This window comes from Enhydra lutris, unplaced genomic scaffold (assembly GCF_002288905.1).
Source record: "Enhydra lutris kenyoni isolate GAN:26980312 unplaced genomic scaffold, ASM228890v2 scaffoldscaffold46, whole genome shotgun sequence".
Lineage (NCBI taxonomy): Eukaryota > Metazoa > Chordata > Mammalia > Carnivora > Mustelidae > Enhydra > Enhydra lutris.
This window is the reverse complement of record NW_019154130.1, coordinates 6,076,087-6,103,037: the sequence shown is the minus strand read 5'-3', so window position 1 is coordinate 6,103,037 and position 26,951 is coordinate 6,076,087. Positions and strand designations below refer to the sequence as shown.

The 26,951-nt window shown below is 54.3% G+C and overlaps 2 protein-coding genes across 2 annotated transcripts in view; one reads left to right on the top strand and one right to left on the bottom strand.

The window, feature by feature from the left end:
• The window catches only part of LOC111156503 (transmembrane protein 120B), a 43,470-nt gene extending 29,478 nt beyond the window's left edge, over positions 1-13,992 (top strand). The window contains exons 6-12 of the mRNA XM_022517442.1: positions 1,931-2,020; positions 7,909-7,974; positions 8,632-8,693; positions 9,953-10,045; positions 12,236-12,300; positions 12,671-12,739; positions 13,261-13,992. Coding sequence (XP_022373150.1) covers positions 1,931-2,020; positions 7,909-7,974; positions 8,632-8,693; positions 9,953-10,045; positions 12,236-12,300; positions 12,671-12,739; positions 13,261-13,374 — 559 coding nt within the window. The 3' untranslated portion in view covers positions 13,375-13,992. The remainder of the gene's footprint in view (positions 1-1,930; positions 2,021-7,908; positions 7,975-8,631; positions 8,694-9,952; positions 10,046-12,235; positions 12,301-12,670; positions 12,740-13,260) is intronic.
• A 1,673-nt stretch (positions 13,993-15,665) lies between these two features.
• Positions 15,666-25,686, bottom strand: LOC111156482 (ras homolog family member F, filopodia associated). The gene is made up of 5 exons (XM_022517408.1): positions 25,505-25,686; positions 25,130-25,217; positions 17,489-17,598; positions 17,267-17,401; positions 15,666-16,462 (listed from the first exon to the last, which is right to left on the bottom strand). Exons 1-5 carry the CDS (start codon positions 25,634-25,636, stop codon positions 16,301-16,303), a joined length of 627 nt encoding a protein of 208 aa, XP_022373116.1. The 5' UTR covers positions 25,637-25,686; the 3' UTR covers positions 15,666-16,300.
• Positions 25,687-26,951: the final 1,265 nt, after the last annotated feature.

Genomic DNA, 26,951 nt, shown 5'->3' with positions numbered 1-26,951 from the left:
CTGTAAGAGACTAAATGTGTGTTGCTTTCAGACACTAAGTCTTTTGTTACAGCTGCAACAGGGAGCTCATACATTCTGGCTGAGGAGGCTGGGGCCGGCACCTCAAGCATTTCCCTGAAGTGCTGGGGCCATAAAACCTTACTTTTATTCCCCTCTTTACGGAGAAGGTGTAGGAAAGGCCCAGCGAGAAACATCCTGGTAACCACGACTCACGACTCATTATTGGGCCTGCCTCCTGCCTGAAGGGGAGCTCGGAAGTCGGTGTCTGAGTGACCCTCTGCCCTCGGGAGGCCCTCCCCACCCCAACACCCCATTCAAGTCAAGTAGGCTTTTAATTTCCTCAGAACTCAACATCTGAGACTCACTTCTCAGGCTTCGGGTACTCTGTGATCCTTCCCAAAGTTACAACAGGGAATGCAGGGAGCCCTTCCTATGCCCCAGGCCCCGTTCCCCATGCTTCCTGGGTTAAACTCCAGCCTACACGGGAGCTGCTCTCACTCTCCCCGCTTCAGTGCAAGAGTGATCGTACGGGAGAATCACCGACTTGCCCTTCATCCCACAGCTCGGAAGAGGCAGAGCTGGGATTTGAACTCAGGTCCTGTGCTTCCAGAGTCCATTCCTGGCCCTCCCAGGGCGATGGTTCCCGGCCCTCCACAGGCGATGGCTCAGGAGGGCTTGGGGTTGAAAGTCTGTCATCTGTGACCACAGAACAGGGTGACATCGCTTAAAAGCCAACCTTCCAACCTTCGGCTCTTACTGTTTGAGTCATACTTTTCCATTTCCCTCCCAGGGTTATTGTAGTTGTCCCAGTTCAGATATGGAAATGGAGGAGATGGGGAGTTTCTCCCTCCCCGGTGCAAGTGGATACCCCCCGCCCACAGTCGTGAAAGGATTTGTCTGGCACTGGAAAGGACAGAGGTGCTTCCCTTTGGGTTGGAAGCTAGAGCCTCCATTAGAGTCAGTGGTAAGGGAGGTTCCGAGGGGCCGTCTGTCATAGGCTCTGCCCCGGGACCCTTCACCGAGCCATACTCAGGTAGGGGGTTAGCCCGAGAATCTCACAGCAAAGCTGAGGCCGGGGCGGTGGTGGGGGGAGGTCTCTAGTGAGGTCACATGCCACGTGTCTGCCAGCTCTCCGCTCTGACCAGGGCACAACACCAGCTCCAGCCTCTCTGTGCTGTCCTAAGGCCTCTCTGCCCGGCTCTGGGCCACGAGGACTGCAGAGGAGGCAGGGGGTTCTTAATTCATCTTACAGACCATTCGGGCCATAAGAATTTTTTTGTGGGCACTGGGGTGGCTCAGTCGTTAAGCGTCTGCCTTTGGCTCGGGTCATGATCCCAGGGTCCTGGGATTGAGCCCCGCGTCGGGCTCTCTGCTCGGCAGGGAGCCTGCTTCCTCCTCTCTCTCTGCCTGCCTCTCTGCCTGCTTGTGATCTCTGTCTGTCAAATAAATAAATTAAAAAAAAAAAAAAGAATTCTTTTGTAAATGCAACAAAGTTTATAGATCTTTTAAGGGGAAGGAAGGGAATTGACGTTTGTAAATTACACTTACACTGTAGACAGTTTAAGACACTCAGTTTTCTGCTTGAAGTCCTCCTGTTGCCCTTGACCAAAAATTTTACATCAGACAGTAAGAACGTAGAAGGAACGAGGGTGTCCCAGTGCTCAGGGAAGGGGACAAAACCTCACCTAGAGCCTTAAAAGCAAGCAGGATCCTGGCAGAAAGGTGAGGAGGGGGATAGGCAGGCTAGGTGGCAGCCACGCTTACTCTGTCTTCTGCAGGATGGGGTGGGGGGTGGGGTTGTTCCCAGAGGCAGCCTGGTTTGCTGTTCTGTTGCCCTGTGGCGGGGGAGGGGGACGGGGGGGGGGGGTGGTAAGAGCCATCCCTGGTTCTTATGCCTGCGCTCCTCCCCGGGGCTGTTTCTTTCCACCAGGGTGACGGACGAAGTTTTTAACTTCCTGCTGGTGTGGTATTACTGCACCCTGACAATTCGAGAAAGTATTCTCATCAGCAATGGCTCAAGGTAATTGGGGGTCCGGCTTTGAGGGGGGCATTGGGGGAGCCAAAGGGAGGTCTGTCATGGAAGGGATGCATGTGAGAGCTGGCACCCTTAGCCCATATTTCCTTCCTCCGGGGAGGGGCAGGGTGTCCCTGACTGCCCCAGGGTGGAGGAAAACCATGTCTGCTGCTGTGGGGCCACCTTCCGTGGTATCCTGCTTACCAAGAACTCTAACTCAGAGAGGTTTAACACAACAGAAAATTGGTTTTCTCCTCTCAAGGAACAGGTCTGCTGGGACTGACTTCAGGTCAGGCTTAATCCAGGTGTTTAAACAATGGCGTCAGGATCCACTTTCTCTCCATCCCTCACTTCTGCCTTCTGTGATGCTATCTTTATTCTCAGGCTCCATGCAAAGGCATCCCGGAGCTCTGGGCCCACGTCTTTTATTTCTAACGTTCACAGCAAAATAGGGCACCTTGCTGTTTTCCAAGAGTCTCACTGGGTCCCATTGGCACCTGCTGAATCCTGTGCCTGTCTCTGAACCAATCACTGTGGTCAGAGAATGCGTGGCTCTGATTGGTCAGGCTTGAGCCTCTTGCCCGCCCCTGCAGGCCACCATCAGAAGCCTAGGAGCTGAGTGTCAAGGGGACAGTGGGTGGGTTCCCAGAGGGAAATTGGGATAGTGTCATTAGAAGGATGAATGGATTCATGGTGGTGAAGGTGGTCCCCCACAGGGAGATGGGGAGGATGGAGGACAGGTAGAGAGGGTCTTGGTTCAAACCTGCCTTGTTACCTAGGCAGTGCTAAGGAGAAAGACAGCCAAGCTGGGAATGAGGATTCCTGAGTTCTAGTCCCACGGCAGTTGCTGAGTGGCTCTGTGGCTCTGGGCAACTGAAGTCCCCTCCCTGGGCTATTTCACAGCCCCATGGGGACATGTGCCTCAGCATTACTGAGTGAATGGAGGCACAGTTGGGGGGGTCCCCACCTCTGAGGGGCTGCAAATACGAGGAGCCCTGCTCTTTTGTCACTCTCCTTCCTACTCCACCTGTCTCTGAGCTGAGAGTCTTGGGGCCCAATTAAGACCCATGATTTGCCACCTGTGGGACCCATTTTCCATACATCTGATTTCCTTTCCGGGGTAAGCCGTTTCTTCTCTGTGTACCATGCTTGTCCCTGTTTTTCCCTGAAACGGAAGGTAACAACCTCCCAGCCCCTCCCTGCTTCCTCCTCTTGGGCGCTAGTAAGGAACGTCATGAACTGTGTATTTAAGATTGGGGGTGTCTGCAAACCCCTAAATAATTTGCCACCTTTTCACTTTTCTGCCCAGTGGTCTCTTATGGCAGATCCCTGCCCTGCCGGGCCTTAACCTGAAGGTAGAGCCCAGAGGTAAGGACCAGGGGCCCAGCAATTTTTTAGGTTTGCAGCCCCGTAGCATGTAGCCCGTTAGAAAAGATCAGTGTTTCTCAAACAGCACTTATTTGTGACCTATCCTCGCCATTTTTGCCTTTTCCGTGTATCACCCGGATGATAATTTTCAACATTCTAAATCAACCTCCCTTTTTTTTTCTTTTTAACTTAAGTAAATACTAGTTTATTTTAAAAGGAAATTTTCTTTCATCACTGTACGTGGAAAGCCAGCATCAGTTGCAGGAAAGAGGAAGTAGTATAAAAATCTTTTGTTTTCCTTGTATAACGTATTGAAGTCAATTATTCTCGCTTCCGGGAGATTCTGAGCCTGAGGCCTGCTGTCTCTCCGTGTATGTACTTGTGTATAAAAAAGGAGATTAGCGGGCCTTGAGAGGCATTAAAGAGACTCCTTGACTTAATCGGGAGACCAAAGAACTGAACAGATGACCTCTCGCCACCTGGTCCAGTGTCACCTACACTTGAGTGTCATCTAAAACTTGGTGGTGCGCACCCCATGCTTTGGGAAACACTGAAGTAGAAAATCTTACCAAGGAAATAACATTCATAGTCTTCCTTAATTTTACTGAATAGTATCTTTCTGCTTTTGGGTGTCGTTGGAGGGGAGCCAGGGTGGCAGGTAGTGGGGAGAGAGGGCCAGGGCAAATGGCAAGGCCTCCTTGTCATAAATTCTCTACCTGTCCCCATGGGCTTGCTGTCAGTCTTACAGTTTCATCCTTCTGATGGATTCGTATTGAGTCTTCAGAGGCATGCCACATCTCTAACAATCACTAACACTTCAGTAAGAGTTACTAAAGCTTACTTACTTTATTAAGAGTTACTCTGGTCAGCTCTTTATCTAGTGTGACGGGCTGTGTGGCGGGGGCAGCTGTGTGGGGGGCAGTGTGTGGTGTGATTACTAGAGGGAAGGGAACAGGACTGAGTGGAGGTCCCTGCAAGTGTGGGGCACACCAGGAAAGTGAGGAGGAGGACATGGCCCTGGAGGTAGGGTAGAAGTGAAGTTCCAAAGCCAGACCTCATGTGCCTAACACTTCAGCCTATATCTGAAGTTGTAATTGTACTGTTCCTCTGGGCCTGTCTGCCTGCTTTGGCCTGGGGCAGGGGTTTGGATGTGGTCGGGGCTGGGGTCTGGAATGGGTGGGGTGGGCTTGGTGCTTTATCTTCTGGAAGGACTGGAAGCTGTAGCTCATTAGCTCAATGCAATAAGCAAATCAAGTTCCCTTGGAAATCCTGCAAATGAGGGAAACTGCCTGATAGGAGTAAATATGAAAGGGGAACATATATAGGCATACCTTGTCTAATTGCACTATGCAGGTAGTGTGTGTGTGTGTGTGTGTGTGTGTGTGTGTTTTACAAATTAAGTGTTTGTGACAACCTCATGTACAGCATGTCTGTTGGCACCATTTTCCCAACAGCATTTGCTCATTTTGTGTCTCTGTCACATTTTGATAATTCTTGCAGTATTTCACACTTCTTCATTATTATTATATTTGTTATGATGATCTGAAATCAGTGATTACAATTTGCTGAAAGCCCAGATGATGGTTAGCATTTTTAGCACTATTTTTTTTTTTAATTAAGGTATATACATTGTTCTTCTAGACCTGCTATTTCACACTTACTAGACTACCGTATAGTGTAAACGTAACTTTGAGAGGCACTGGAAAACCAGAAACTTCACTCGACTCGCTTTATCGTGACATTTGCTTTATTCCCTGAAAGGGAAGCCACAATATCTCTAAAGTGTACCTGTAGATCAATGGTTCAAGGAGGTGCAAAGGGCTCACACAGTGCTAACCGTCCTCCACCCTGATCTCTTGCCCCCACTTGGAAGCACTGGCAGCCCGGACCACCACCCTGCCAGACTGACAATCTCACGGGAAAGAGCTCTTTCCTTCGCAGGTTGAGTTGTAATTTTGACACAAGATTTCTGATTGGCTCGGATGAGATCACATGCTCATTCCTGAGCCAATCAGTGTGGCTGGGGGAGGGGATGCAGAGCCCTGGTTGGCTGGCTCTGAGTCACGTGCCCAGTTATATCACTCCCGCTCCCCCTCGGCCACCCAGACTGAGTGAGGTGGTTCACCCAAAGAAAGGCCTGGCGTGCAACCAGAACGTAGGGGGTGGAGTGGGGGTGGGGTGATTGACAGAGAGGCAAAACAGCAGATGTCCTCTGCAGTTAGTTCTGGGCCAGAATAAATAATGAATCAGGGATCGTGTTAGCTTTTCTGGCCAGCCAGCCCATGGGAGCCTGCTTCCAACTGGCTGTTAGAGGGGCCTTTCCTGGGATAAAGCCGTGTAGGGGCGGCCAGGAGGGAGGGATCCTCAGTGTGGAAGCCATTCCCCCACCTGCCACGTGACCCGAAGCTCAAAGCCAGAAACAGTCTGTGGCTGCTGGTGCCTATGAGTGGTGCCCACGTGGCTAAGGTGTCCCTAAAGGAGGGCCATGGTATGCTCGGGCACAATTCCCAGATAGCAGGCCGTGCTATTCCTACACCGTAGCTGTGTGTACCACTCTTAATCGGTTGTCTGCTGTCTGCTCATTACAATGCCCATAGGCCGTGCAGGCTGTATTTCCGTGGCAAAACAGGCCCAAAGAGTGACCACTAATGGGTCCAGGTTTCTTTTGGGGTGATAAAAATGTCCTAAAATTTGAGAGTGCTCATGGTTGTACAACTGTGTGAATGTACTAAAAACCGTTGACGTGTATAATTTAAATGGGGGAATTGTATGACATTTGAATCAAGTGACAGTAATACAGTTGCATAAACGTGCACAAAATCAGCTCAGCACCCTGGAGTGTGCAGATGGCTGAGGGGCTCGTGAACGCCACGCCTCAACAACATACCAATTTTCACCCAATAAGACTGGCTGAAATTTTAAAGCTTGGAATCCAGCCCTGGTGAGGGTTTGAGGCACCCAGTTTGTACCACCCAGTTCTTGGGAGGCAGGAGCCCCGCTGCTCTCAGGCTGTATTTGGCAAAGCAAACCATTGCCACATTGTATTCGTTGAGCTCTGAGACAGGGGCTGGAGGAGGCCAGCAGAGGCCAGAGACAGACTAAAGGACTTTGAAGGGTAAGGGTTTGAGGGTCCAGCTTTCAGCCTAGGCTGGGACATTGACATGGAGGACAGGGTGACAACGAGGCTCCCGCCCCTGCTGTGGAATGAGATCCCTCAGTTGGGGGAGTACCGGGTTCTGAAACCAGGGTTCCCACAGCTTCTGGACTGACACATGAAGTCCAGGGCTGGGTAAGGGCCTGCTGCCGATGGGGGAGTTGATGAGCCCAGGGCATGAGCTCCCGGGGAGAAAGTGCGTCTGGGATGCTGAGATGCTGTGTGGGCAGTCTGGCATTTCTCTGTGTCTGTGTGGGATAACAGGTAGCTATAGCTCCGGGAGAGCGTGAGTGTGTATGTGTGTGTGTGCACGTATGCTGTGTTAATTCAACACACTGAGCACCTGCTCGGAGCCAGGTGTCACAGATACACCGATGAAGAACATGGACAAGACCCCAGCTCTCCTGATGTTTACATGTGAGCGGGGAAGAGGGGTCAGAGAACAAACCGAGGGAAAGAAATGAATAATTTCAGATAGTGGTAAGCCCCATGAAGAAAATAAAACCGGGCAGTGTGATCCACATTGGGGCTTCCTGGCTGTTTTAGATAAGGTAGCCAGAGAAGGCCTTTCGGAGGAGGTGACAGTTGGTCCGAAACTTGAATTTGGACCAGGAGCCAGGCAGGCCAAGTTCTCAGAGCAGAGAGAACAGCAGTCCAAAGGCCCTGTTGGTCTGTGTGGGCTGCTGTGACAAATGACCACAGGCTGGGCGGCTGAAATGACAGAAATCTATTTTCTCACAATTCTGGAGCCTGGAAGTCCAAAATCAAGGTGCCAGCCCCAGTGGTTTCTCCTGAGGCCTCTCCTTGGCCTGCAGATGCCACCGTGTCTTTGGGGAGCCATTTATCTGTGAGCGTACCCACCCCTGGTGTCTGCCCCCTGCACAGACACCAGCCCTTTTGGGTTAGGGCCCACCCTTAGGACCTCATTTAACCTTACTTACCTCTTTAAAGTTCTTATCTCCAAATACAGCCAAATTCTAAGGTACTAGCCCTAAGGGGGTTAGGACTACAACATAGGAATTTGGGGGGCACACAGTTCTGCCTATAACAGGCCCTGAGATGGTAATGGGCTTGGCAGGTTCAAGGAGAGGACAGGAGACAGGGCTTGAAGTTGGGGTGTGGTGAGGGATGTGCTTTTAAGGTATCTGGAAGCCCCTAGAGGCCCAAGTGCTTCTTTGGGCCTTTTGACCAATCTGTGGGTGGTTTATGTGTGATCGTGCATCTCTGGAGGACAAAGGAAAGGGAAAAATCATGGCTTGGGCCTGTGTCATGGCTGGGGGCTGCAGAGTAGCCCATGCACTCAGTCTGGGAAGCAAGAGCCACCTGTGTTTCCCTCCCCACCTGAACCCCCTTTCCTTCTCTTATCTCCAAGAATTAAAGGCTGGTGGGTGTCTCACCACTACGTGTCCACGTTCCTCTCTGGAGTGATGCTGACCTGGTGAGTGTCTCATGGGGGCCCGTGAATGGGGAGCTGGTGGTGGCTGAGGGACACCTTTGAGACTCCTGGCATGGGCTGACTTTTAGGCCAAGAAGGAAAGCGTGAGCTTATAACCGGGCCACAGGGATCCCTCAAGCCAGCTGGGAGGTTTCTGGGGATGTCGCATTGGCCTGCCTGCTGGGACAAAGGTGACAGGGAGCAATGGACAGAAAGAATTAGAGGGATGAGGCTCCAAAGGAGACAGACGGAGAGAGTGGAGATCAGTGAGAACTTAGGCTTCAGAATGATGATACTGGCCCTCCTGCTTCTAGAACAGGATTAAAGCAATGACGAAAGTAATTGGGTCCAGCCCCAGGGACACTGGTGCTAAAGAAGGACAGAAATCAGGGACCTCCCTTTAATTTTAAAAGCTTTTCTTCTGAGGGCACCTGGCTGGTTCAGTTGTTGGACCATGTGACTCTTGATCTTGGGGTCGTGAGTTCAAACCCCACATTAGGTGTAGAGATTACTTAAATAATTTTTTTTTTTAATGAAAAGCTTTTCTTCTCTCTTGGCTGGAACGGAGAAGGGCAGGGATGAATGTCTGATTTTTTTTTTTTTTTTGAATGTCTGATTTCACAGCACACCTCACCTTTGCTTTCCCCCACTTTTCTGCAGGCCCAACGGACTGATTTATCAGAAGTTTCGTAATCAGTTTTTAGCGTTTTCCATTTTTCAGAGTGAGTGCCTCTTGCCTGGATTCAGGGGAGGGGGTACGGTTTCCGGTTTCCAGTTTCCAGGTCTTTCGCTCATGGAGGCCCCTTACCCTCTTCCCTTATGAGGGGTGTGTCTAGTGTTGAAGGGAGCTTGGGGTAGGGGACGGTCCCAGAAATCCAGCAAAGAGCTCTCTGCCCCCAGATCACCACCCAGTCCTGGGGGAGGGACAGCCTGATTATCCCCACCTTCAGGAACCCCCACTGCTGCCTTTTCTTCCCTGTGTCACAGCTGGGGACCAATGGTGACTTTCGGGATCTGAGTGGTGTTGGGGACACTACCTCAAAATGGAAATAAAGTATATGTTCTTTTTCTCATTTAAGAATAGCTCTAGATTGGGGCTCCTGGCTGACTTAGTCAGTAGAGCAAATGTCTCTTGATCTTAGGGTTGTAAGTTCAAGCCTCACATTGGGTATAGAGGTTGCTTAAAAATAAAATCTTAAAAAAAAAAAAAAAGATTAGCTCTGGATTTTATATACAGTAAACCGGTCCTAAGGGTCCCCTCTGAGAAGGGGGAGGTTGGATAGTGGGGGATAGGGACAGAAAGAGAGTTTTGTTTTTTACCAAGTACTTGTTTGTTCCCTTTGAATTTTATTGTGTACATATTACTGACTCAAAAAGTACAATTAATTTTTAAATAAAACCCTGCCAACAAATTCAAATCTGTAAAGGCAAGAATGAAAATTGTGTATAATCTCACCCTTAGGAGTGGTCACTGTTAATTGATCTATGTCCTTTCAGTTTGATTTATATATGCATATGTACTGCATTATGTTGTCTATAAATATGGGATCCCTTTGTACACAGAGCTTTGCTTATAACCTGTTTATTATTTTTTTAACAATAACAAAGGGTATTTTTCTATGTCAGGACACAGAATTCTACCTCATTTTTGGTAACGACTAAGTATCCCATTGTATGAAAGTGTCTTTTGCCATCTTGGCATTACACACAGCTCCCAGCATGGTGCCACCATTCCAGCAAGCATCTGCTCTAGAAGTTTCTAATCTCATGGGCGCCTAGTTGGGTCTTCAGATAACCTGCTCTCGTTGTATTCTGGAGAAGGGATAAAGTAGGTTCAGGCTGAAGTCTGTGTGTGTGTGTGTGTGTTGGGGTGAGAGAAGGCGCCCTCTGGGCTGTGAAGACCCCTGGGTGTGCATGTGTGTATGCTGTGGTGGCATCCAGTCCTCTGGGCCCTGAGCCGGGCGCTGTGCTCCCCCTATAGGCTGTGTCCAGTTCCTGCAATATTATTACCAGAGAGGCTGCCTCTACAGGCTGCGTGCCCTGGGGGAGAGGAATCATCTGGACCTCACAGTGGGTGAGTAGCCCCCAGCCTGGGGAGGGGATGGAGGGTGGGGACAAGTACCAGCCCCTCCCTGCTCCCCAGGACCTCACCACTACTCACCGCCCTGGGAGCATGAGCCAGTAAGAACATAACAGCACCTACCACACAAAGCCTGGGCGGCCGGCCTCTACTTGAGTTGCTTTTCATAATTCATTGTGGATTCTGTTTCAGCCAACAAGCTTGTGGCCAGCTGTGTGCCAGGCCTCCATGCTGACTTCTGCCGTATCCTATTTATTTATTTATTTATTTTAAAAAAATGTATTTATTTATTTGGCAGAGAGAGAGAGCACAAGCAGGCTGAGCAGCAGGCAGAGGGAGAGGGAGAAGCAGGCTCCCTGCTAAGTAAGGAGCCTGACACGGGACGGGGTTCTATCCCAGGACCCTGGGATCATGACCTGATCCAAAGGCAGTTGCCTAACCAACTGAGCCACCCAGGCACCCCATGTCTTACCCTTTTTAAAGGCCTATTTTTTGGTCTGTGCTTTGTAATACATGTAATTATATATGCATTATGTTGTGCACGTATAATTTGTGTAATATGCCTACATATATGGGCACGGGTGGCTCAGTCTGTTAAGCATCTGATTCTTGATCTCAGCTCAGGTCTTGATCTCAGGGTCATGAGTTGGGCTCTCTCCTCGGCATGGAGCCTACTTAAAAAATAATATGGCTATGTATCGGGGCACCTGGGTGGCTCAGTGAGCTAAGCCTCCGCCTTCAGCTCAGGTCATGATCTCAGGGTCCTGGGATCGAGCCCTGCATTGGGCTCTCTGCTCAGCGGGGAGCCTGCTTCCCTCTCTCTCTCTGCCTGCCTCTCTGCCTACTTGTGATCTCTGTCTGTCAAATGAATAAAAAAAATAATAATTAAAAAAATAATATGGCTACATATAAATATGTAGAGAGATACATTGGGAATGTGTGCTTAACTTTTATATATAATATATATATGTAAATATATGTGTGTATATATATATATATATATATATATATATATTTTTTTTTTTATTTAAAAGAAAGAGAGCAAGAGAACGCAATGGGGAGGGTCAGAGGGAGAGAGAGAAAATTTTTTTTTTTTTTTTTCTTTTTTAGAGAGAGAGAGATCACAAGTAGGCCAAGAGGCAGGCAGAAACAGAGGGAGAAGCAGGTTCCCTGCCAAGCAAGGAGCCCGATATGGGACTCGATCCCAGGACGCTGGAATCATGACCTGAGCCGAAGGCAGCCACTTAACCAACTGAGCCACCCAGGCGTCCCGAGAGAGAAAATCTTAAGCAGGCTGTATGCCCAGCTTGGAGCCTGACATGGGGCTTGATCTCAGGACCTTAAGGTCATGACCTGAGCTGAAATCAAGAGTCAGTCACTTAATCTACTGAGCCACCCCAGCACCCCTGTGCTCAACTTCTTTAACTCACGGGTCAAGTGCCCAGTCAGAAGAGCTTGGAGAACTCTTAACTTTCTTAAGAGTTTCTTAACTCTTGGGACACCTGGGTGGCTCAGCTGGTTGAGCAGGGGCCTTCAGCTCAGGTCATGATCCCAGCGTCCTGGAATCGAGTCCCACATTGGGCTCCTTGCTTGGCGGGGAGCCTGCTTCTCCCTCTGCCTCTGCCTGCCACTCTGTCTGCCTGTGCTCGCTCTCGCTCCTCTCTCTCTGACAAATAAGTAAATAAAATCTTAAAAAAAAAATGTTTCTTAACTCTTAACTTGGAGAAGTCTTAACTTTCACAGGAAACTAATAAAATTCTCAAATCTTTTGAAATGGTCATTTCTACCGAACTACTCTGCAGAGTAGGCCCGACTTTGTCAAGACTCACTTGAAATGATACGTGCAGAAGTCCATTATAAAATGCAAAACCCCGTGCAGATCAAAGACATTATCAAAACCTGGTGCCTGGCCTGTCAGCTTTCTGTAAGTGTTGTCAAGCCCTATGAGTTCGTGATGACTTGAGGCGTGAGAGCAGTCAGGCCCCGTGACGGGTGTTGTGCACGGTCTCTGGGTGATTTGCATACTTGAGCGCTCACACACTGATGATAGGTGAGGGCTGCCTCCCCGCCCCATGGGGCTAATCTCGGGGGACTGGCATGGCTAGGCAGTAGGCGCTTGGTGGGGCTGTGGGGGCAAATGAACCCCCTCACACAGGCCCTTCACTTCCTCCTTTGTCTCCACAGAAGGATTCCAATCCTGGATGTGGCGGGGCCTCACCTTCCTCCTGCCTTTCCTGTTCTGTGGCCATGTGAGTCCCCTGGAATTTGTGGGTATCCCCTGTTCTGGGCTGACCCCTGGGAACAAAAGGTCCTCAGGTGTCTCCCGCATTCACCAGCCTTCCCTGAGCTGGCCCCACAGAGTCCTGGGGCAGAGATAGCCCCTGGGTCCTGGGCCGTAAGCAGGAGCCAGAAGTGGCTCTCAGCACCAGCATGCTGAGCCCCAGATTTTTAGGCTGCTCTGGCCTAGGGTGCTCCAGTTTCATTTTGGGGGGGGCTCTCAGTGTCCTAGGACAGTTGATACCAGAAGCTGGGAGAACTGGTCCACTCCCAGGGCTTCCCCACATGGGTGACTGGGGGACTCCGTCGGGAATAAGTGTTGCCTGCCTCCCCTCTTTCCAGTTCTGGCAGCTCTACAATGCCGTCACGTTGTTTGAGCTCTCCAGCCACGAGGAATGCAGAGAATGGCAGGTATGGGGTGGGGGGGGGGGGGGGGGGGGGGGGGGGTGGGGGTGTACACACGCACGCATGCGCACGCGTAGAGGCATGTGCATGTGCCTGTGGCTGTGGGGTGAGGGTGGGGGGTCCTGGGGAAGCTTGGGCTAGCTTGGAGAGAATTCCTCAGCCACCCGTTCGCTCCCTGGCCCTGTGTCTAGAGCTCCCTGCCACTGGGGCCTGGGAGACTGTGGGAGGGAATTCGGGAAGCCAGGGACCCCCAAGTGTCTGAGAACCCTACTGAATGCTGTGGGGGTGCCAGAGGAGACACCTTCCCACAGTTAGCCCAGATCTCTGCTTTCTGCTGTGGGAGCTCTGCACTTTGCCAGTGGCTTGTGCTAAGGGGGTTGCAAGGTCACGGGGCGGGGGGGGGGGTGGAGGGGTTGGCCAGAGGGGCGTCTCAGCAGCAAGCTGACCAGAGCTGACTCAACCTTTTCTTCCTTTCCTCTCCTCCCCCTGCCACCCCTTCCCCTGTCACCCTGCATGCTCCTGCCCAGGTGTTCGTGTTGGCGCTCACGTTCCTCGTCCTCTTCCTGGGCAATTTCCTGACCACACTCAAAGTCGTGCACGCGAAACTTCAGAAGAACAGAAACAAGGGGAAGAAGCTGTGAGCCAAGGGACCTGTGCGTCCCTCCAGCCCCCCCCCACGGGGGGTTCAAGACTGCACGGGGTTCCAGCCGGCCCCCTTGCTGCCCAGTTCTCCTCACGGTGTCTGTGGACAGCAGCCAGCTCGGCGGCCAGCGCATGGCGGGGAGGAGGGCCAAGGTCCCGGTCCCTGGCGGACAAGAGGAACGTGAGCCCTGCCTGTCCGTACAATGTTCGCCTGCCCCAGCCTCCCTATTTATGACATATTCACGACGGCCTCCTCCCGACTGCCCCGGAACCCTCAGTCTTCCCTCGCTGCCCTCTTGGCTACGGTTGAGCCTCGGTCAGGCTTCCTGGGGTGGGGTGGCCGGAAGCCTCAGGGAGCCCCTCAGGTTGGGGTCTGGATGTGCCTCGCTGGGGTGCCGACCGGCTCCTTACTGATCCCCAGTGAGTGGAAGGAAAGCCCCGGGCGTCCTGTGGAACCTCCCGCCCCGGGGCCCACCGCTTCTGCTGTAAGCTCTCCTGGCCGCCCCTGCTCCGCGGTGGGGGTATTTAAGTTCTCAGAGAACCACTGTCTGTCTGTGCCTTGTGCTCTTTGCGGTTCCCAGGCTGCCGGCTCCCCGGGGACAGCTGCCCTCCCTCCCCCAGGGCTTGGCCCCACGCCCCCACCCGCGTGGGCCGGAGGCGGGAGGGTTCGCTGTGACCACCAGGGGGCGTCCCAGCCTCGGCATCCCGTGGGCGGTCGGAGGGCTTTTTTTCTTTTTTTTTTTTTTCTTTTTTTTTTTTTTTTGACACTTGAGTTTGGCTTCCTGACCTCCACCCCCTCAGCCCACTTCCCGGAATCCTTGCACGAGTTCTCAGAGTGGGACCCGCACTTCGGCGCTGGCTGAGACTCGGCCATCGTGGAGTTCACCCACCCTCCCCACCTTCCCTCCCTTCCCCTCAGGTTCTGGAATGCGGTGGAGAGAGTTTGAGCAGGCTCCCTTCCAGGTGGCACTTGGGAGGCCAGGACAAGCCCGCTGGGCACCTTGTGTCCAATTCTGTATTTGAGGCGAGGGTGAAGAAGCCGGCAGGCTTGGAGGAATGTTCTGCCCCCGCTCCCCCCAGGAGCTGTAGCCCTCTTCCCCACACATGGGTCTCCGCTCCCCTTAACTACCTCCCTACGGGTCCTCTGAGCGGAGTTCACAGCCGGCATCCTCCATCCTGCTTGGGCCCCCAGAGGAGTTTGCGCTTTTTGAACTGTTACATTTTTAAGAAATTTCCCTTCCACCCCAGTAAGAGTCTGCATAAAAACCCAGATTTCTACTTTCCTTAGAAAAATGGAAAGCTCTGGGCTGGGCTAGCTGCCTGCTTAGGATGGGGTGCTTGCTTTCTGGTGCCACACACCCACCACTCCCTTTCATACCTGCCCTCTCTCACTCCTTTGGGTCTTCCATCTGGCCCTGAGGCGCCTGGGTTTTCCTGAGACTAGGAGTCGGCAAGCGTCTTCTGTAAAGGGCCAGATAACCAGTCCCCATTTCCCTCAGCAGCAGCTGTAGGGCCAAAGCCACCAATACCTAAATAAATGGGTGTGGCTGAATCCCAACAAAACTTTATTTACAAAAACACACAGCTGCCAGATTTGGTCCACGGAGTATGGTTTGCTAACCGCCACCCTATACCATCACTTGTCCATGAGGCCTTGGGGAACCGGTGTGGGGTGCGGTGGGATGGGATACAGGAGTCTCTCTCTCTCTCTCTCCAGCAGCTGACTTCAGAGGCTCAGGCTTAGTGGGGGCTGAGGCAGGAGATCCCTGGGAGGGCAGGAGCCCCCTCAAGCCATCATCCCCGGTTCAGTAACACGGACTTGTAGCTCACCCAGGAAGTAAGCAGCTCTCCTTCTCCAGGGCATTAGAATCACCTGGAGCACTTGTTTAAAAACTCCTGGCCCCAGACCTTCCAGAAAGTTCAGTGAATCTGTAGCCAGGGGTTGTGTGTTCTCGCAGGAGGCCAGGATAGTCTGAGCTTGGCAACAGTGGAGGCTGTGAGGGATAGGAGGGAGCGCGATGACTACTAAAATGAGTCAGTGCTGTCCTTTTGCAGATAGGGAAACAGTCTGCAGAGAGAAGTGACTTGCCCACGATCACTCACAGCTGATGTCACTCTTCGTCTTGAGTTTCCGGCAGTGGGGGGGTTGCAGGTGACGCGCCCTGGAGCAGGGCTTGGGTGGGTGGGCCAGGGTACCTTTTGCTTTTTGAGAAAGTCTCTTCTCCCCCTTGGGCATGTGCACCCAGCTCTGGGAAGATGGCAGCCTAGCCGAAGGTTGGGGCCGGAAGCCTGGGGGGGGGGGGTGAGGGGTAGGGGCCGGTGCCAGCCCCCATGTCCGGGGCTGGTGCGTGTGCTGTCCCGATAAGTCCCCATCCCACTGTGGCCCCCACGTTCCTGGAGGAAGGAAGCCAGAAGCTGGAGGATGCAGCCGTGCCTATCTCAGGAGCCCAGGGAGGCGGGTGACGCAGGAGCGGCGGGCTTGGTGGGGGGCCGTGTGGAGCGCTGACAAAACCACATTTATCCACGTACCAGATGCGGCTGTTTGTTTCAAGCATAGGTTTTCAGGACCTATCGGGTGTGCAAAGGGGGACACAATGGCTGGGGGGAGGCTGTGTACTCCCGCATCCTAGGGATAAATGCTGGTTCTAGGGTACAGAGGGACTGAGTCTGGGACCCTCCCCCACCTCCTTGCAGGCGTGGGAACCCTGGCCTGAGGTGAGTTCACGGCCAGAGCCCCAGCTGGGAAAGGAGAGATCTCCAGAATGTTCTAAAAGTCTAGCCACAGCTCCAGACACACGGAGACCCCTAACTCAAAGTGCCATTGGAAAGCTGGGGACAGAGCAGGATCTTGGGGTACAGTCCGGGCCTAGCAGCCTAGGCCCTGTCAGTCTTGCCATGAGGGCCTGTGTGCCCTGTCCAGAGTGGTCAGAGCAGCAGGCACAACGGGCGTTTCTGCCGCTGTGCTTTCTTCAGCGCATTGAGGGCAACCTTGGCCGCAGCTCGGAAGACGTCTTCCACATTCTCCCGAAACTTGGCAGAACATTCCAGGTAGAGGGCGGCTCGGATCTGTTCGCAGGCGCTCTGGCCCTGGGTGGGGGGAAGGGCTGGCATTAGATGAGCCTGGAGCATGGGGCACCTCCTGACAGCCCCCCACGGATCTGGGGACTTAGAGCTGGCTTTGGGGACTCTCCAAGGCGGGGCAAAGGTCTAGGCCCTTCCCCCATCCCAGGCCCAGTCCTCAGCAGTGTTTGTGGATGGAACGGAAGGGCCTGTGGTGTGGCCCAAGGGCTGCAGCTGAGAAGCCCCATCCTGGCCTCTACCCTGCCCTCCCCACTGGCCCCCACATCCCCACCACCACCTCAGGCGGAGAGGGGGCTGCGTCCTGACGCTGGGCTGCTGTGTGTGCCAGGCCTGTGACAAGAGCTAGAGGCCTCCAGACACAAAGGGCTTCCTCGATTCCTCCCCCTTGTCCCTTCCTTCCCACAAGCTCCATCCAGGCAATGGAGCTGGCGAGGACAGTAAAAACTCTTCTTCCAAAATTTACTTTTATTAATGCTTATTCCTTTTTATTAAACTTTCTTACTAGTTTTCCTTTGTGTTCCTTTTCTCGTCCCACGCCTCACCCAGAAAAGCCGCAGGGTTTGGTTTTGCCCACGACCCTCACGGTTAGGGGAGCCCTGCTCTCGAGCAAAGCCTGCCTCTCCAGTCCCCTGCGGCAGGTGGGACAGGATCCTGGCTCCGCTGTGGGTCAGTCGTGTCCCTCTCAATCTCTATCTTGCCTCTCTGGGTCTCCTTTTCTCCCCTGTGTGACAGGGGATGGGAACAGCCCATGCCCCGTGCCCCGGGGTTGTAAGGATTAAATGAGGTGGGGGTGGGGGACCCCTTCCTGACCTGCATGTAGGTGATGGGCTCCAGCTGGGCCGCCCGGAGCTTCCGAAGCTGCTCCTTGTCTTTCCGCAGGTCTGTCTTGCAGCCAATGAGCACCATGGGGGTCCCACGGCAGAAATGTGTCACCTCAGGGAACCACTGCGGAGGGAGAGGGCAGGCCTCAGGGCTAAGGCCAGATTTGGGGGCCCCACCCCCGAGACAGGCTGGCTGGGTCACGGGCCTCACCTTGATGAGGACATTGTCATAGCTGGTGGGGTTCATGACATCATAGCAGATGAGCACGAGGTGGGTATTCTGATAGGACAGGGGCCGAAGCCGGTCATAATCTTCCTGCCCTGGAATGGGAGAGGAGGTAGGGGTCAGGAAGGCACCCCCTCCTTGTCCACCTGAGTCTGGGCTCTGTCTCTAAGGCCTGGGTTTGCTCCTCTGTAAAACAGAGGGGGCAGCCCACAATAGCAAAGATAAGAGGAGATAAAACCCAGGCAGGGCTCAAAACCAGGTCTGATTACAGGGTAATCAGGAGAAGCTGGAGAAACTGCTAGCAATTATGTCCTTGGCAATTACTGCCACCCCCTCTCCAACCCCCCAGCTTGCCCGGCGCTCAGGTTGAAAAGAACAGACTCAGGCCAGGTCAGCTCCCCTCCCGGAAGAAGGTTTGGGGCTGGGGCATGACCAGGCCACTGCAGGATCCGGGAGGGAAACCCCCAGGCCCAGAGGCCTGGCCTTGGGTTGAATTCCTCCTGCCCTCTGTGAACCCCAGGAGGAGAGTGGTGGGGGGACGGCTGGTACCCGGCCCCTCCCCCATGCCACTGAATCAGCCGCCAAGGCTGGGTGTGGTTTTTTAATGGTTTTTAGTAATTTTTTTACGTTGACAATTTCAAACTTAGAGAAAAGTTGCAAAAAGGGTGCCAAGAACTCCCTTCCTGGGGCGCCTGGGTGGCTCAGTGGGTTAAGCCTCTGCCTTCCGCTCAGGTCATGGTCTCAGGGTCCTGGGATCGAGCCCCGCATCGGGCTCTCTGCTCAGCGGGGAGGCTGCTCCCCGCCCCCCACTCTGCCTGCCTCTCTGCCTACTTGTGATCTCTGTCTGTCAAATAAATAAATAAAATCATTAAAAAAAAAAAAACCTCCCTTCCTCAGATTCCTGAGTGTTTATATTTTGCCCCACTTGTCCTCTTATATGTAAACATTTGAACAGGCTTCGCCCCAGGACAGTGCCTGCAGATTTCTAAGAACTCGAGTTCCATCATCTCGCGGAGAAAGGCAGCCAGCTGGGGCAACCGCTGCAGACTCTGTGTTCTAACCCAGCCCACTGGCCACATTCACATCTCAGTGGGGGTGTCCTGTAGGTTTGCCCGCGTCCTCCGAACTGTCCCCTCTCCTAATCTTGGTCCATGTCTTTCTAGACCTGTGCTGTCTGGTAGGGTGGCTGCTAGCCCCATGTGGCTGTTTAAACTAATTAACATTAAAAATTCAGGTTCTCCATTGCACTAGCTACATTTCAAGTGATTAATTGCAACACAGGGCTAGTGGCTCCCGTAACAGGCAGTGTGGATACCCGACATCCCATCACCACAGAAAGTTCTATTGGACAGCATGGCTCCATCCCCGTGCAAGTCACCGCTGGCCTCCTGTGATCCATGCTGCCCCTCAACAATCCATTCCCCACCCGGCAGTTGGTTGAATCTAAGACAGGATCCTGCCTCCCTCCCCTCAAATGAAGAATACCTTCAGTGGCTCCTATTGTCCTTTGTATAAAATCCAAACATCTCCCAAGGGTCTGCATGACCTGGCACCCACAGACCCTGACATTTTCTCCCCCCCCATCCCAGCCCCCAACCCCCTGCTGTTTCTCAAACCCACCAAGCTCTTGTGCCTCAGGGCCTTTGTACTTGCTCCCCTCCCCCAACCTGGAATGCTTTCCCTACTTACCACCCCCCTTTTCTTCTTAGCCTTTTACTTTAAGACATTCAAACTGAATGTCCACATTATTTCCTTTTTCAAGATAATTGTCTTCTCTCTACTTCTCCTCCACAGTAACACCACTTTATGCTTTACCCACGTTTTAGAGTGCTTCTGCCTATGAACAGTTAAGAAATCCTTACAGCCATCACCTGATGGGCTAGACAGGAAGTGAAGAATATTTCCATTTCCACAGAAACTGAACTTCAGAGAAGTGATTTCCCCGAGGTCACTGCACCAGTGACCCAGCCAGGGCTTAGCCCCAGTCTGTCTGGGTCCCGGTGGAGCTGTCCTGCTGACAGCCAGCGGTGCTCTAGTTGGTTCTGCATTGTGCAAACATAGCTTCTGGGCCCCTACGATGTCACGATGCAGCTCCTACTTCTGGCACAAAGTGCCTATCTGATCCTGTTAGAAATCTGGCGGGAGTGGACAAGTAGCTGCAAAACGGGCCTCCCGGGCTCTGTCGGCTTTGCTCCTCCTGACCAAGGCCTTCCCTCACCACACAGCATCTGCCCCGCCCCGCCCTGGGTGTCCACAGCCTGGGCCTGCCTCCCCAGGGCCTGTAAGCGCCCTGAGTGCAGGGACCTTGTCTGTCCTTAAAAATCATCACCAGCGCCTGGCAGGTGTCCAGTCAGGCCTGGCTGCTCATTGCCTGAAGCCTTTCCACTCCCCCTTCTGATGCAGCAGAGAGCAGGGCTGCGACGGCCCAGGGGTTTAGTAACTCGGGCTGGGGAGGATTTCAGCAGAAGTCGGGCTGCAGGGGCTGGGAGGAGGAAGTCAGACTGAGCCTGCCCCCTGCCCCGGGAGCCTCTACTCTCGCCCATCCCTCTTCAAAAGGTTCTTGCCCAGGTAGCATGCCTTGCTCCCTCCTTTCCTTCAGGTCCGCAGAAACATCACCTCCTCCAGGAGAGCTCCCTTGACTGCTGCCCCACCCCCCACCACGGCTCTGTTATTCTTCCATATGTTGGGTTTTGGTTTGGCTCTGTCTGCCCCATGAACACAGAAGCCCCCGAGGACAGTTACGGCACCAGGCGAGTGGTGAAGGAACGAACAAATAAGTGCGGGTTAAGGTGTCACGCTAACCTCTCGGGTTTCCCGCAAGGGCATTTCACTTCTGTCACCTGTGTCCACTTAAGCAGCCGCCCTGGGGAGCTAAGCCAAGCTGAGAAAGTTCTTCCTGTAAGGAGCCCATGAGGCCGAGAGGGACCTTTTCCAAGGTCATAGACAGGTTCCCTGTGAGCTGGAGCGCCAACTCGGTCAACTCCAGAGTCACTCCAGGGCCACTCTAAAACTGCCACAGACTCTCTCAGGAAGGCTTCTCCGGACTTCCCAATTGGGAATCAACCTCATTTCCGTACGAATGGTTTCCTCACCTGTGAAATGGGTACTTGAGAAGCAGGTGAGTTTGATAACAATACTAAAAGGGGTGACAATCAACCACATACATCGCAATGCTCCCTTGTCATGAAGGCTCTTATGCTTGCTCACGGCTTCGCTTGAAGCCCAGCACCTACACTAAGCCATCATGCCTCATTATGACGCTAACAAGGTAGGGCGATTGCCGCCGCATTTTACAGATGCAGAAACTGATGCACAGAGAGGTGAAGTGAGTCGCCTTAAGGTTGCACAGCTAAGGAGAAGCTCCGTAAGACTACTGGGGGGGGGATGCCTCTCTCTCAGCCCACTCCAGAGGCTAGGGAGCTGTCCTCACCCCACCAGCCCCAGGCCTGATCAAAAGGCTCCCAACACAGGTATTGAGAGAGAGAGAAAGGGGGGAGCGGCCCTGGGAGGGGATGGGCAGCCAGCTTGAATCCTAGCTCCCTCCTCCAGGCTGCCTTCCTGACTTGACTGGGCCTGGCTCAACTTTTTGCAAGATTCAGTGTGGACCTCCACGTGGGGACCAGGCCTGCAAAAGATGGACATGGTGACCTCGTGTCCCCCTAGACGCCTCTCCCATAGGAGTCAGGAGAACCAAGCTACATGCAGACTCATTTCTATGACCTGGGTGCCTTCCCTCTCTAGAGCTCGGTTATCCGGCAGAGGGGATGATTACCCTGCCCCCCATACTGGACATAAAGGACTAGTAGGCTAAGCAAAGCTGAACAAAGGTGAAGGACTGCTACTATGGTTACAGTTAAAACAGAAACTTCCAGGGGATGGGGACCTGGGCGGGGATCTAACCCCAGATCTTTGGACCCACAAGTTTTAGGGGGCCCCCAGCCACAAGGTGATACTCTTGCCCTCCCCGTTTATGCACACTAATGCCAAGATTTAAAGGGGCCAAGTCCCCTGTCCAGCAGCACATCGGGGTCCCACTCTGGCCTCTGCAGATGGGCCTGCACGGAGTTACGTGCAAAGGGATGCATTTGTTTGTAGCCAGGAAAGTTCTTCTGGGCCACAGCTCCCCTTGAAAGTGGCCCATCTTCCTGAAGCTGGTGGGGCAGAGAGGCAGGGAGCAAGTGAGGCTCTCACATCGTACGAGGGTATTTCCTTTGTGGGAAGGAGCTCTGCTGTGTCAGTCACTTTCCAGAGGCAGGGGTCTCTAAGGCCCGGAGCTGAGCTGAGAAGAGGGTGTCCCTGGGCCACAGTGATCCTCATATCTGCTGGACACACAGAGAACGGTGGTTACCAGCTCTAGCCAGGGCGTTGGTCAGGGGAGGGGCGCAGGCAGTGTGAGAAGGGGAAGCTGCCAGAAGAGGAACCCACTTCCCCACCCACCTGCGTTTCCTCCCCAGAGGAAGGAGTGGCTGCGCAGGCCCAGCCTGGAGCCTAGGAGGCCACTCTGACCGGAGGCTTCAGCTCTTCAAGACCCCAGGCCTTCTAGCTCTTAGCCCCCTGGTCCCTGATTCCCTGACTCAGCAACTCCTCTGTCCGTCCCCCAACCTCACTGTTCCCATTGTTCCCATCTCAGGCTGGGAAGGGGACCACAGGTCCCCGCCTCCCTGGGCAACCCTCATCCCATCCTGGACTCCCCGCCCCTGGGCCCCACCCTAAGACCCAGACAGCTTCACCCCTAGCTGGTGTCTTAACATCCCACCTTGCCCCGGCCTCCCCTCTGCCCAGCAAACCTCAGACCCTACCACAGCTTCCTGCCTCTGAGGGTGTCAGGCCCACAGCAGGTGAGGCTGCTAGGGCAAGAGCTCACTGTGCCTGCCTCCCCTCCCCTGTCAGCACTGAGAGCTCCGTCGCCCCTCCAAACCTCCCTCCCACTGCTATGGCGTCTGTGTCTGCTTCCGCAGGATGAAGACGAGCAGCCAGACTGGCCTCCCACGCAAACCCCTACGGCCCAGGTCCTGGGTATGGGGAAATTCGGCCTCCCAGGGGCCAACCCTGTTCCATAGCTCTGGTCACCGGTGGTCAGTTGGAAAGATGGCACTCTGCACCACCATCCCCCACCACGGGGTCTAGCTCAGCAGGTTCCAGAACCGTCTACAACCTTTACAACCTTTACGAGCCTTATCTCTGGCTCAGCCACTCCCCTCCCCCACTTACTCTCTCCCTCTACTTGGTCCACTGGGCCTCCTTTCCTGCCACTGATTTTTGATCTCTGTCCATCCACGGGTAGAGACAATCTCACTGCCTTTATCACATGGAACATTCTCCAGGAGAGCCTTTGCCTCCAATCTCTTTTGCATTCATTCCACAGTCACCGTACTGGGCACTGGCACATGGAAAAGGAATGACCCAGTCTCTCCTTCATGTTCCTTGTGACAGGGCTTCCTGGGTCACAGCAGGACACCCCAGAAGGAGTGGCCACATTTCTTTCTCCTTGAATATTCATTCATCCCTGGGCTCTCCTTATGACCATGAAGCCAATTGACTTCCCTAGGACTCCACTGAGTCGTTCAACCCCCAGCTCTGTTTCTCCGGTCCTTCGGGGAGGGCAGGGTGGAGGCCAGCCTGGAGCTCTTCAGGCCTTCGAATCCCAACAGGTTGGACTTGGGTCTGAGCCTGAATGGCCGGGCGGGGGTGGAGGGGGCTTAAAAAATCATGACAACAATTAGCTCTTCCCAAGAACCGCCCCCCGTGTTATGCATCACATGGATCTAATTTAATTCTCAAGACTAATCTAGTTAGCCCCGATTACAGATGAGGAAACTGAGGCCCAGATGACACATAGCCAGGGAGCCAGCATCAAAGCCTAGGTCTGACTCCAAAGCATGTGGCGGGAAGAGCACCATTGCTGTGGTGGCCACGTGCCTCTGATGACCGGGCCTGGAGCCCCTCCAGTCTCTCCTGCAGCAGCTGTGAGTGCAAGTCCGTCCTTTACACCAAACAGAAAACTTCTGGAAACTCCACACCACAATCGGCCCTAACATGTTCTTTGAGCATCTTTCTCTGGGTGCGGCCACAAAGACCAGAAGTGGTCCCTGTGCTGGGTCTGATGGGGGAGGCTTCTATGAACAGTGAACCCCAGGGATCTGATAGGAGAGGCCCAGAGGTCCTGGAGGGCAGAGGAGAGTGAAAACTGGCACCTCACCCACAAAGTGGGGCTCATGGGCCTGCCCCTCCCTGGGTCCCTGACAGAAAGTATGTGAAACTGAAAGTATCCCAGACACACTGTAAGTTTTATGCTCTCACGACAATGCTCCCGGGGGAGTTTCTCAGCAAACTTTGCCTTTCTCAGTTCTCAGGGCTGGAAGCAGGGCCCTGTTGTGGGGGGTCCCCAGACTTTCGGGGCCCTCAACCAACAAGAGGGGGTCCTTAGAAGCCACTACAGGGCAGATCCCACCATACAGTAAAGGCTGCTGAAATCAGGAATGGAGGAGGGGCCTGGGGATGGGCCAATCTCTTTTCTGATTCTCTGCACGGTGGAATGGAGATGCCACTAGCTGCCTACGGTTAGGGGATGTCTGGATTTTGGCTCCATCCAAGGCTAGTGGAGACTTCCCCTAGCATATACAAGGCTTGGCTGGCAGGGGACAGGGCACCCGATGACGTGGTTCCATGCAGGTCACTAAACATTGAGACAGAGAGGTGGGGTGAGATCCTGACCTTTGTTCCCCAGTGGTGGTTCAGCCCAGGAGGGGATTGAGGGCAGGATGGAAGCTCCTTGAGGGCAGACACCCAACACTCCCCATCCCCCCCACCCCGCCAGCTCCCCCCTCCCCAAACAGGGTCTCTGATAACTGACAGGATTAGCATAAATCCACTTGCGTTAGGAGCCACAGGTGGCCAAGAGAATCTTATTCTGGACTTGGGAGCTCTGCTCCTTCCTCTGTGTTTGGTTTATTTCTGCTCCTTCCTCGGTGTTTGGTTTATTCCCAGGGAACCAGGAAGACACAGAATTGTAGCCAGAATCCTAGAACTACAGGCTCAAAATGACCACAGAATTCCAGAACCGTGTATTGTAGCAGATGGAATCCCAGGAGTGTGGAACTCAGAATTAGTGTGGAAGCCAGAATTTATGTCCACAGGACCCCGGAGCCTCAACCACAAAATCCTGGAGTCACAGGCTCTGATCTGTAGCCCAGAGTATTCTAGAACCACAGGACCCAGAAATTCAGCCCACAGGATCCTAGCACCAGGGGACTAAAATCCGCAGCCCACAGAATCTTAAGAGACCACAGCATGCAACACACGAAAGCCTGGAACCATGGGAAGCAGAAGCGATGCCCACGGTTTTCTAGAACCACAGGAGAGGAATGAAGCCGTGGGTTCTCAGCACATTAGCGCTAGCAGGGTGGCCCAGGAGCGCCTCTCATTCAAGTCCCCTCCTTTCAAACATGGGGTGACTGAGGCCCTCTGAGCCTCCAGGGCCACCCTGCCAGAGCCCCTCGCGGCCCTCAGGAGTGCTGGGAGGTCAGGGCCCCACAGCGGCTGGTGGGCGGGGATGCCCGGAGGGGTACGCCCCGGCGGGGGAAACCCTTCGGGCACCGGGGACCCTCGGTGCGCAGGCGCACTCACCGGCGGTATCGTATAGGTTCAGGGTCACCTCCTTGCTGCCCACAGTCACGCTGGCCGTGTACTTCTCGAACACGGATGGGGCGTAGTCCTGTCGGAGAAGGGGTCGGCCGGTTCTTAAGGGGTGCGACGGGGGGCCCAGGGCTCAGCTGCGCCGCCTCCCTTCACCCCATCCAGCTCAGCTCCCTTCACCCTTCTGGGCTCTGGAATTCCCGAGGGGGCGCCCCGGGGTGGCGGCTGCCTCTCTACGCACAGGACGCCGGGGAGCCGGGGTCCAGGCTCAAGGCGCAGGCTGAAGGCCGTCCGTCGCCGCCCGTGGTCCCAAGCCCGTTTTTTGCCCCGCAGTCTCACCCCCACCAACTCCCCGGCGGGCCTCACCTCAGGGAAGGAGCCCTGGCTGTACACCATAAGCAGTGATGTCTTGCCGCAGCCGCCGTCACCCACGATCACGATCTTCAGCTCCTTCTTGCCCGGGCCCGCATTCGGGCCCGGGGCCCCGGGGGCATCCATAGCCGTGAGCAGCCGGCACCGGCAACCGCGCGCGGGGCAGACTTCTGGGGCTGAACGATCGGGAGCGGGGGGCGGGATCCAGGGGGCGGGCCGAGATAAACCCCGCCCACTGTGTGCCGGCATCGCCTCCGCCAGGCAGCCACCCGGGCCCACCTCCCAGCCTCAGTTTCCCTTTCTGTTCGGTCCCGGACCGGGGCGTTCACTTTTCATTCCCAGGGAAACTGAGGCAACTGAGAAACGGGGGCACTCAGCCTGAAGCGCGGCTCCCACTCCCTTCCCTTCATGTCAAGGCGCGCCCCCCACCGACAAGATTCGATCGTTTCAGCCGTTCCTCGCCGGGCACCTCTGATTGGCAGGCTCCGCCTTCTGGCAGGGACCCTCTGATTGGCCGGTTCGCCCCCCCCACCATCGGACAGAGACCCTTTGATTGGCGGATCGTTGCCCCAGCACCAGGAGTCCAGGAGCCTCGGTCTTAGGCTCAGGGAAAAGCCCCTTGTCGTAGCTCCGCCTCAGCTGTGTGGCCTGGGGCAAGTCGGCTTCTGACCTGGTCCCCCACGAGGTAGGTTGTTAGTGCCAGGGAGGATGCTGGCATGGGAGGCGTGTCTGCTCACCTAGACCAGACCTACGGGCGCCAGTGATGGGGTTGGGGTTGGGGTTGGGGAATAGCGGTTCCACTCACCTACCCCCCCGCCACCTCCCCAAGAGCGCAAGGTGGACGTCTGGCGCCCTCTGGCGGGCAATCACCTTGGGGCGGGCAGCTTGGAGAGCAGGTGAACGACTCCGGAACAATACCCTTTGGGGGTTGGCCCCACACCACGCGGGCGGAAGTCTCTTTCTAGCAGGGGCAGAGGCATGAAACGAGGAAAACACCGTCGAGGAAGGAATGGGTAAAGCCAGGGCAGATCTAGTTGAGGTAAGCTGGGCTCCCTCCTAACACCCACCCCAGCCTGAAATTTGATTAAGCGCCCTCCAGCCAGCAGCCTTGTATCTTCATGCCAAGGACTGTCACCAACCTTCCCACTTCCCTGATCAAAACAGCTATGTATCGAGCACAATGTACAGGTACTACGGGGGCTGCTGGCTGAGATCACTCCTGTCCCCCATTCTTTCCCTCCCCGCGACCCTGGGCCAACCGTCCGTTGCACAAGCCAGGCCGGCAGTCAGGAGAGGCAGGGGACCTCTGGAGCCAGTGTGCGGCTGTCGGGCATTGATTGAGGCAGGGTTAAGTGAGAGACCGGTCCTACCCTGTCTACTCTGGTAGTTTCCTCAGAGGAAGGACTCAGGATCTTCTAGCCACAACCCCCCCCCCCAGCCC

What these genes read in the sequence shown, in the direction of transcription:
- LOC111156482 (XM_022517408.1), bottom strand. Translation starts at nt 25,636, where the DNA reads ATGGATGCCCCCGGGGCCCCGGGCCCGAATGCGGGCCCGGGCAAGAAG. An exon ending in GAACCTATACGATACCGCCG is followed by an intron (nt 17,599 to 25,129) that starts GTGAGTGCGCCT and finishes CTCCCATTCCAG; the next exon opens with GGCAGGAAGATTATGACCGG. An exon ending in AGCCCATCACCTACATGCAG is followed by an intron (nt 16,463 to 17,266) that starts GTCAGGAAGGGG and finishes CCCCCCACCCAG; the next exon opens with GGCCAGAGCGCCTGCGAACA.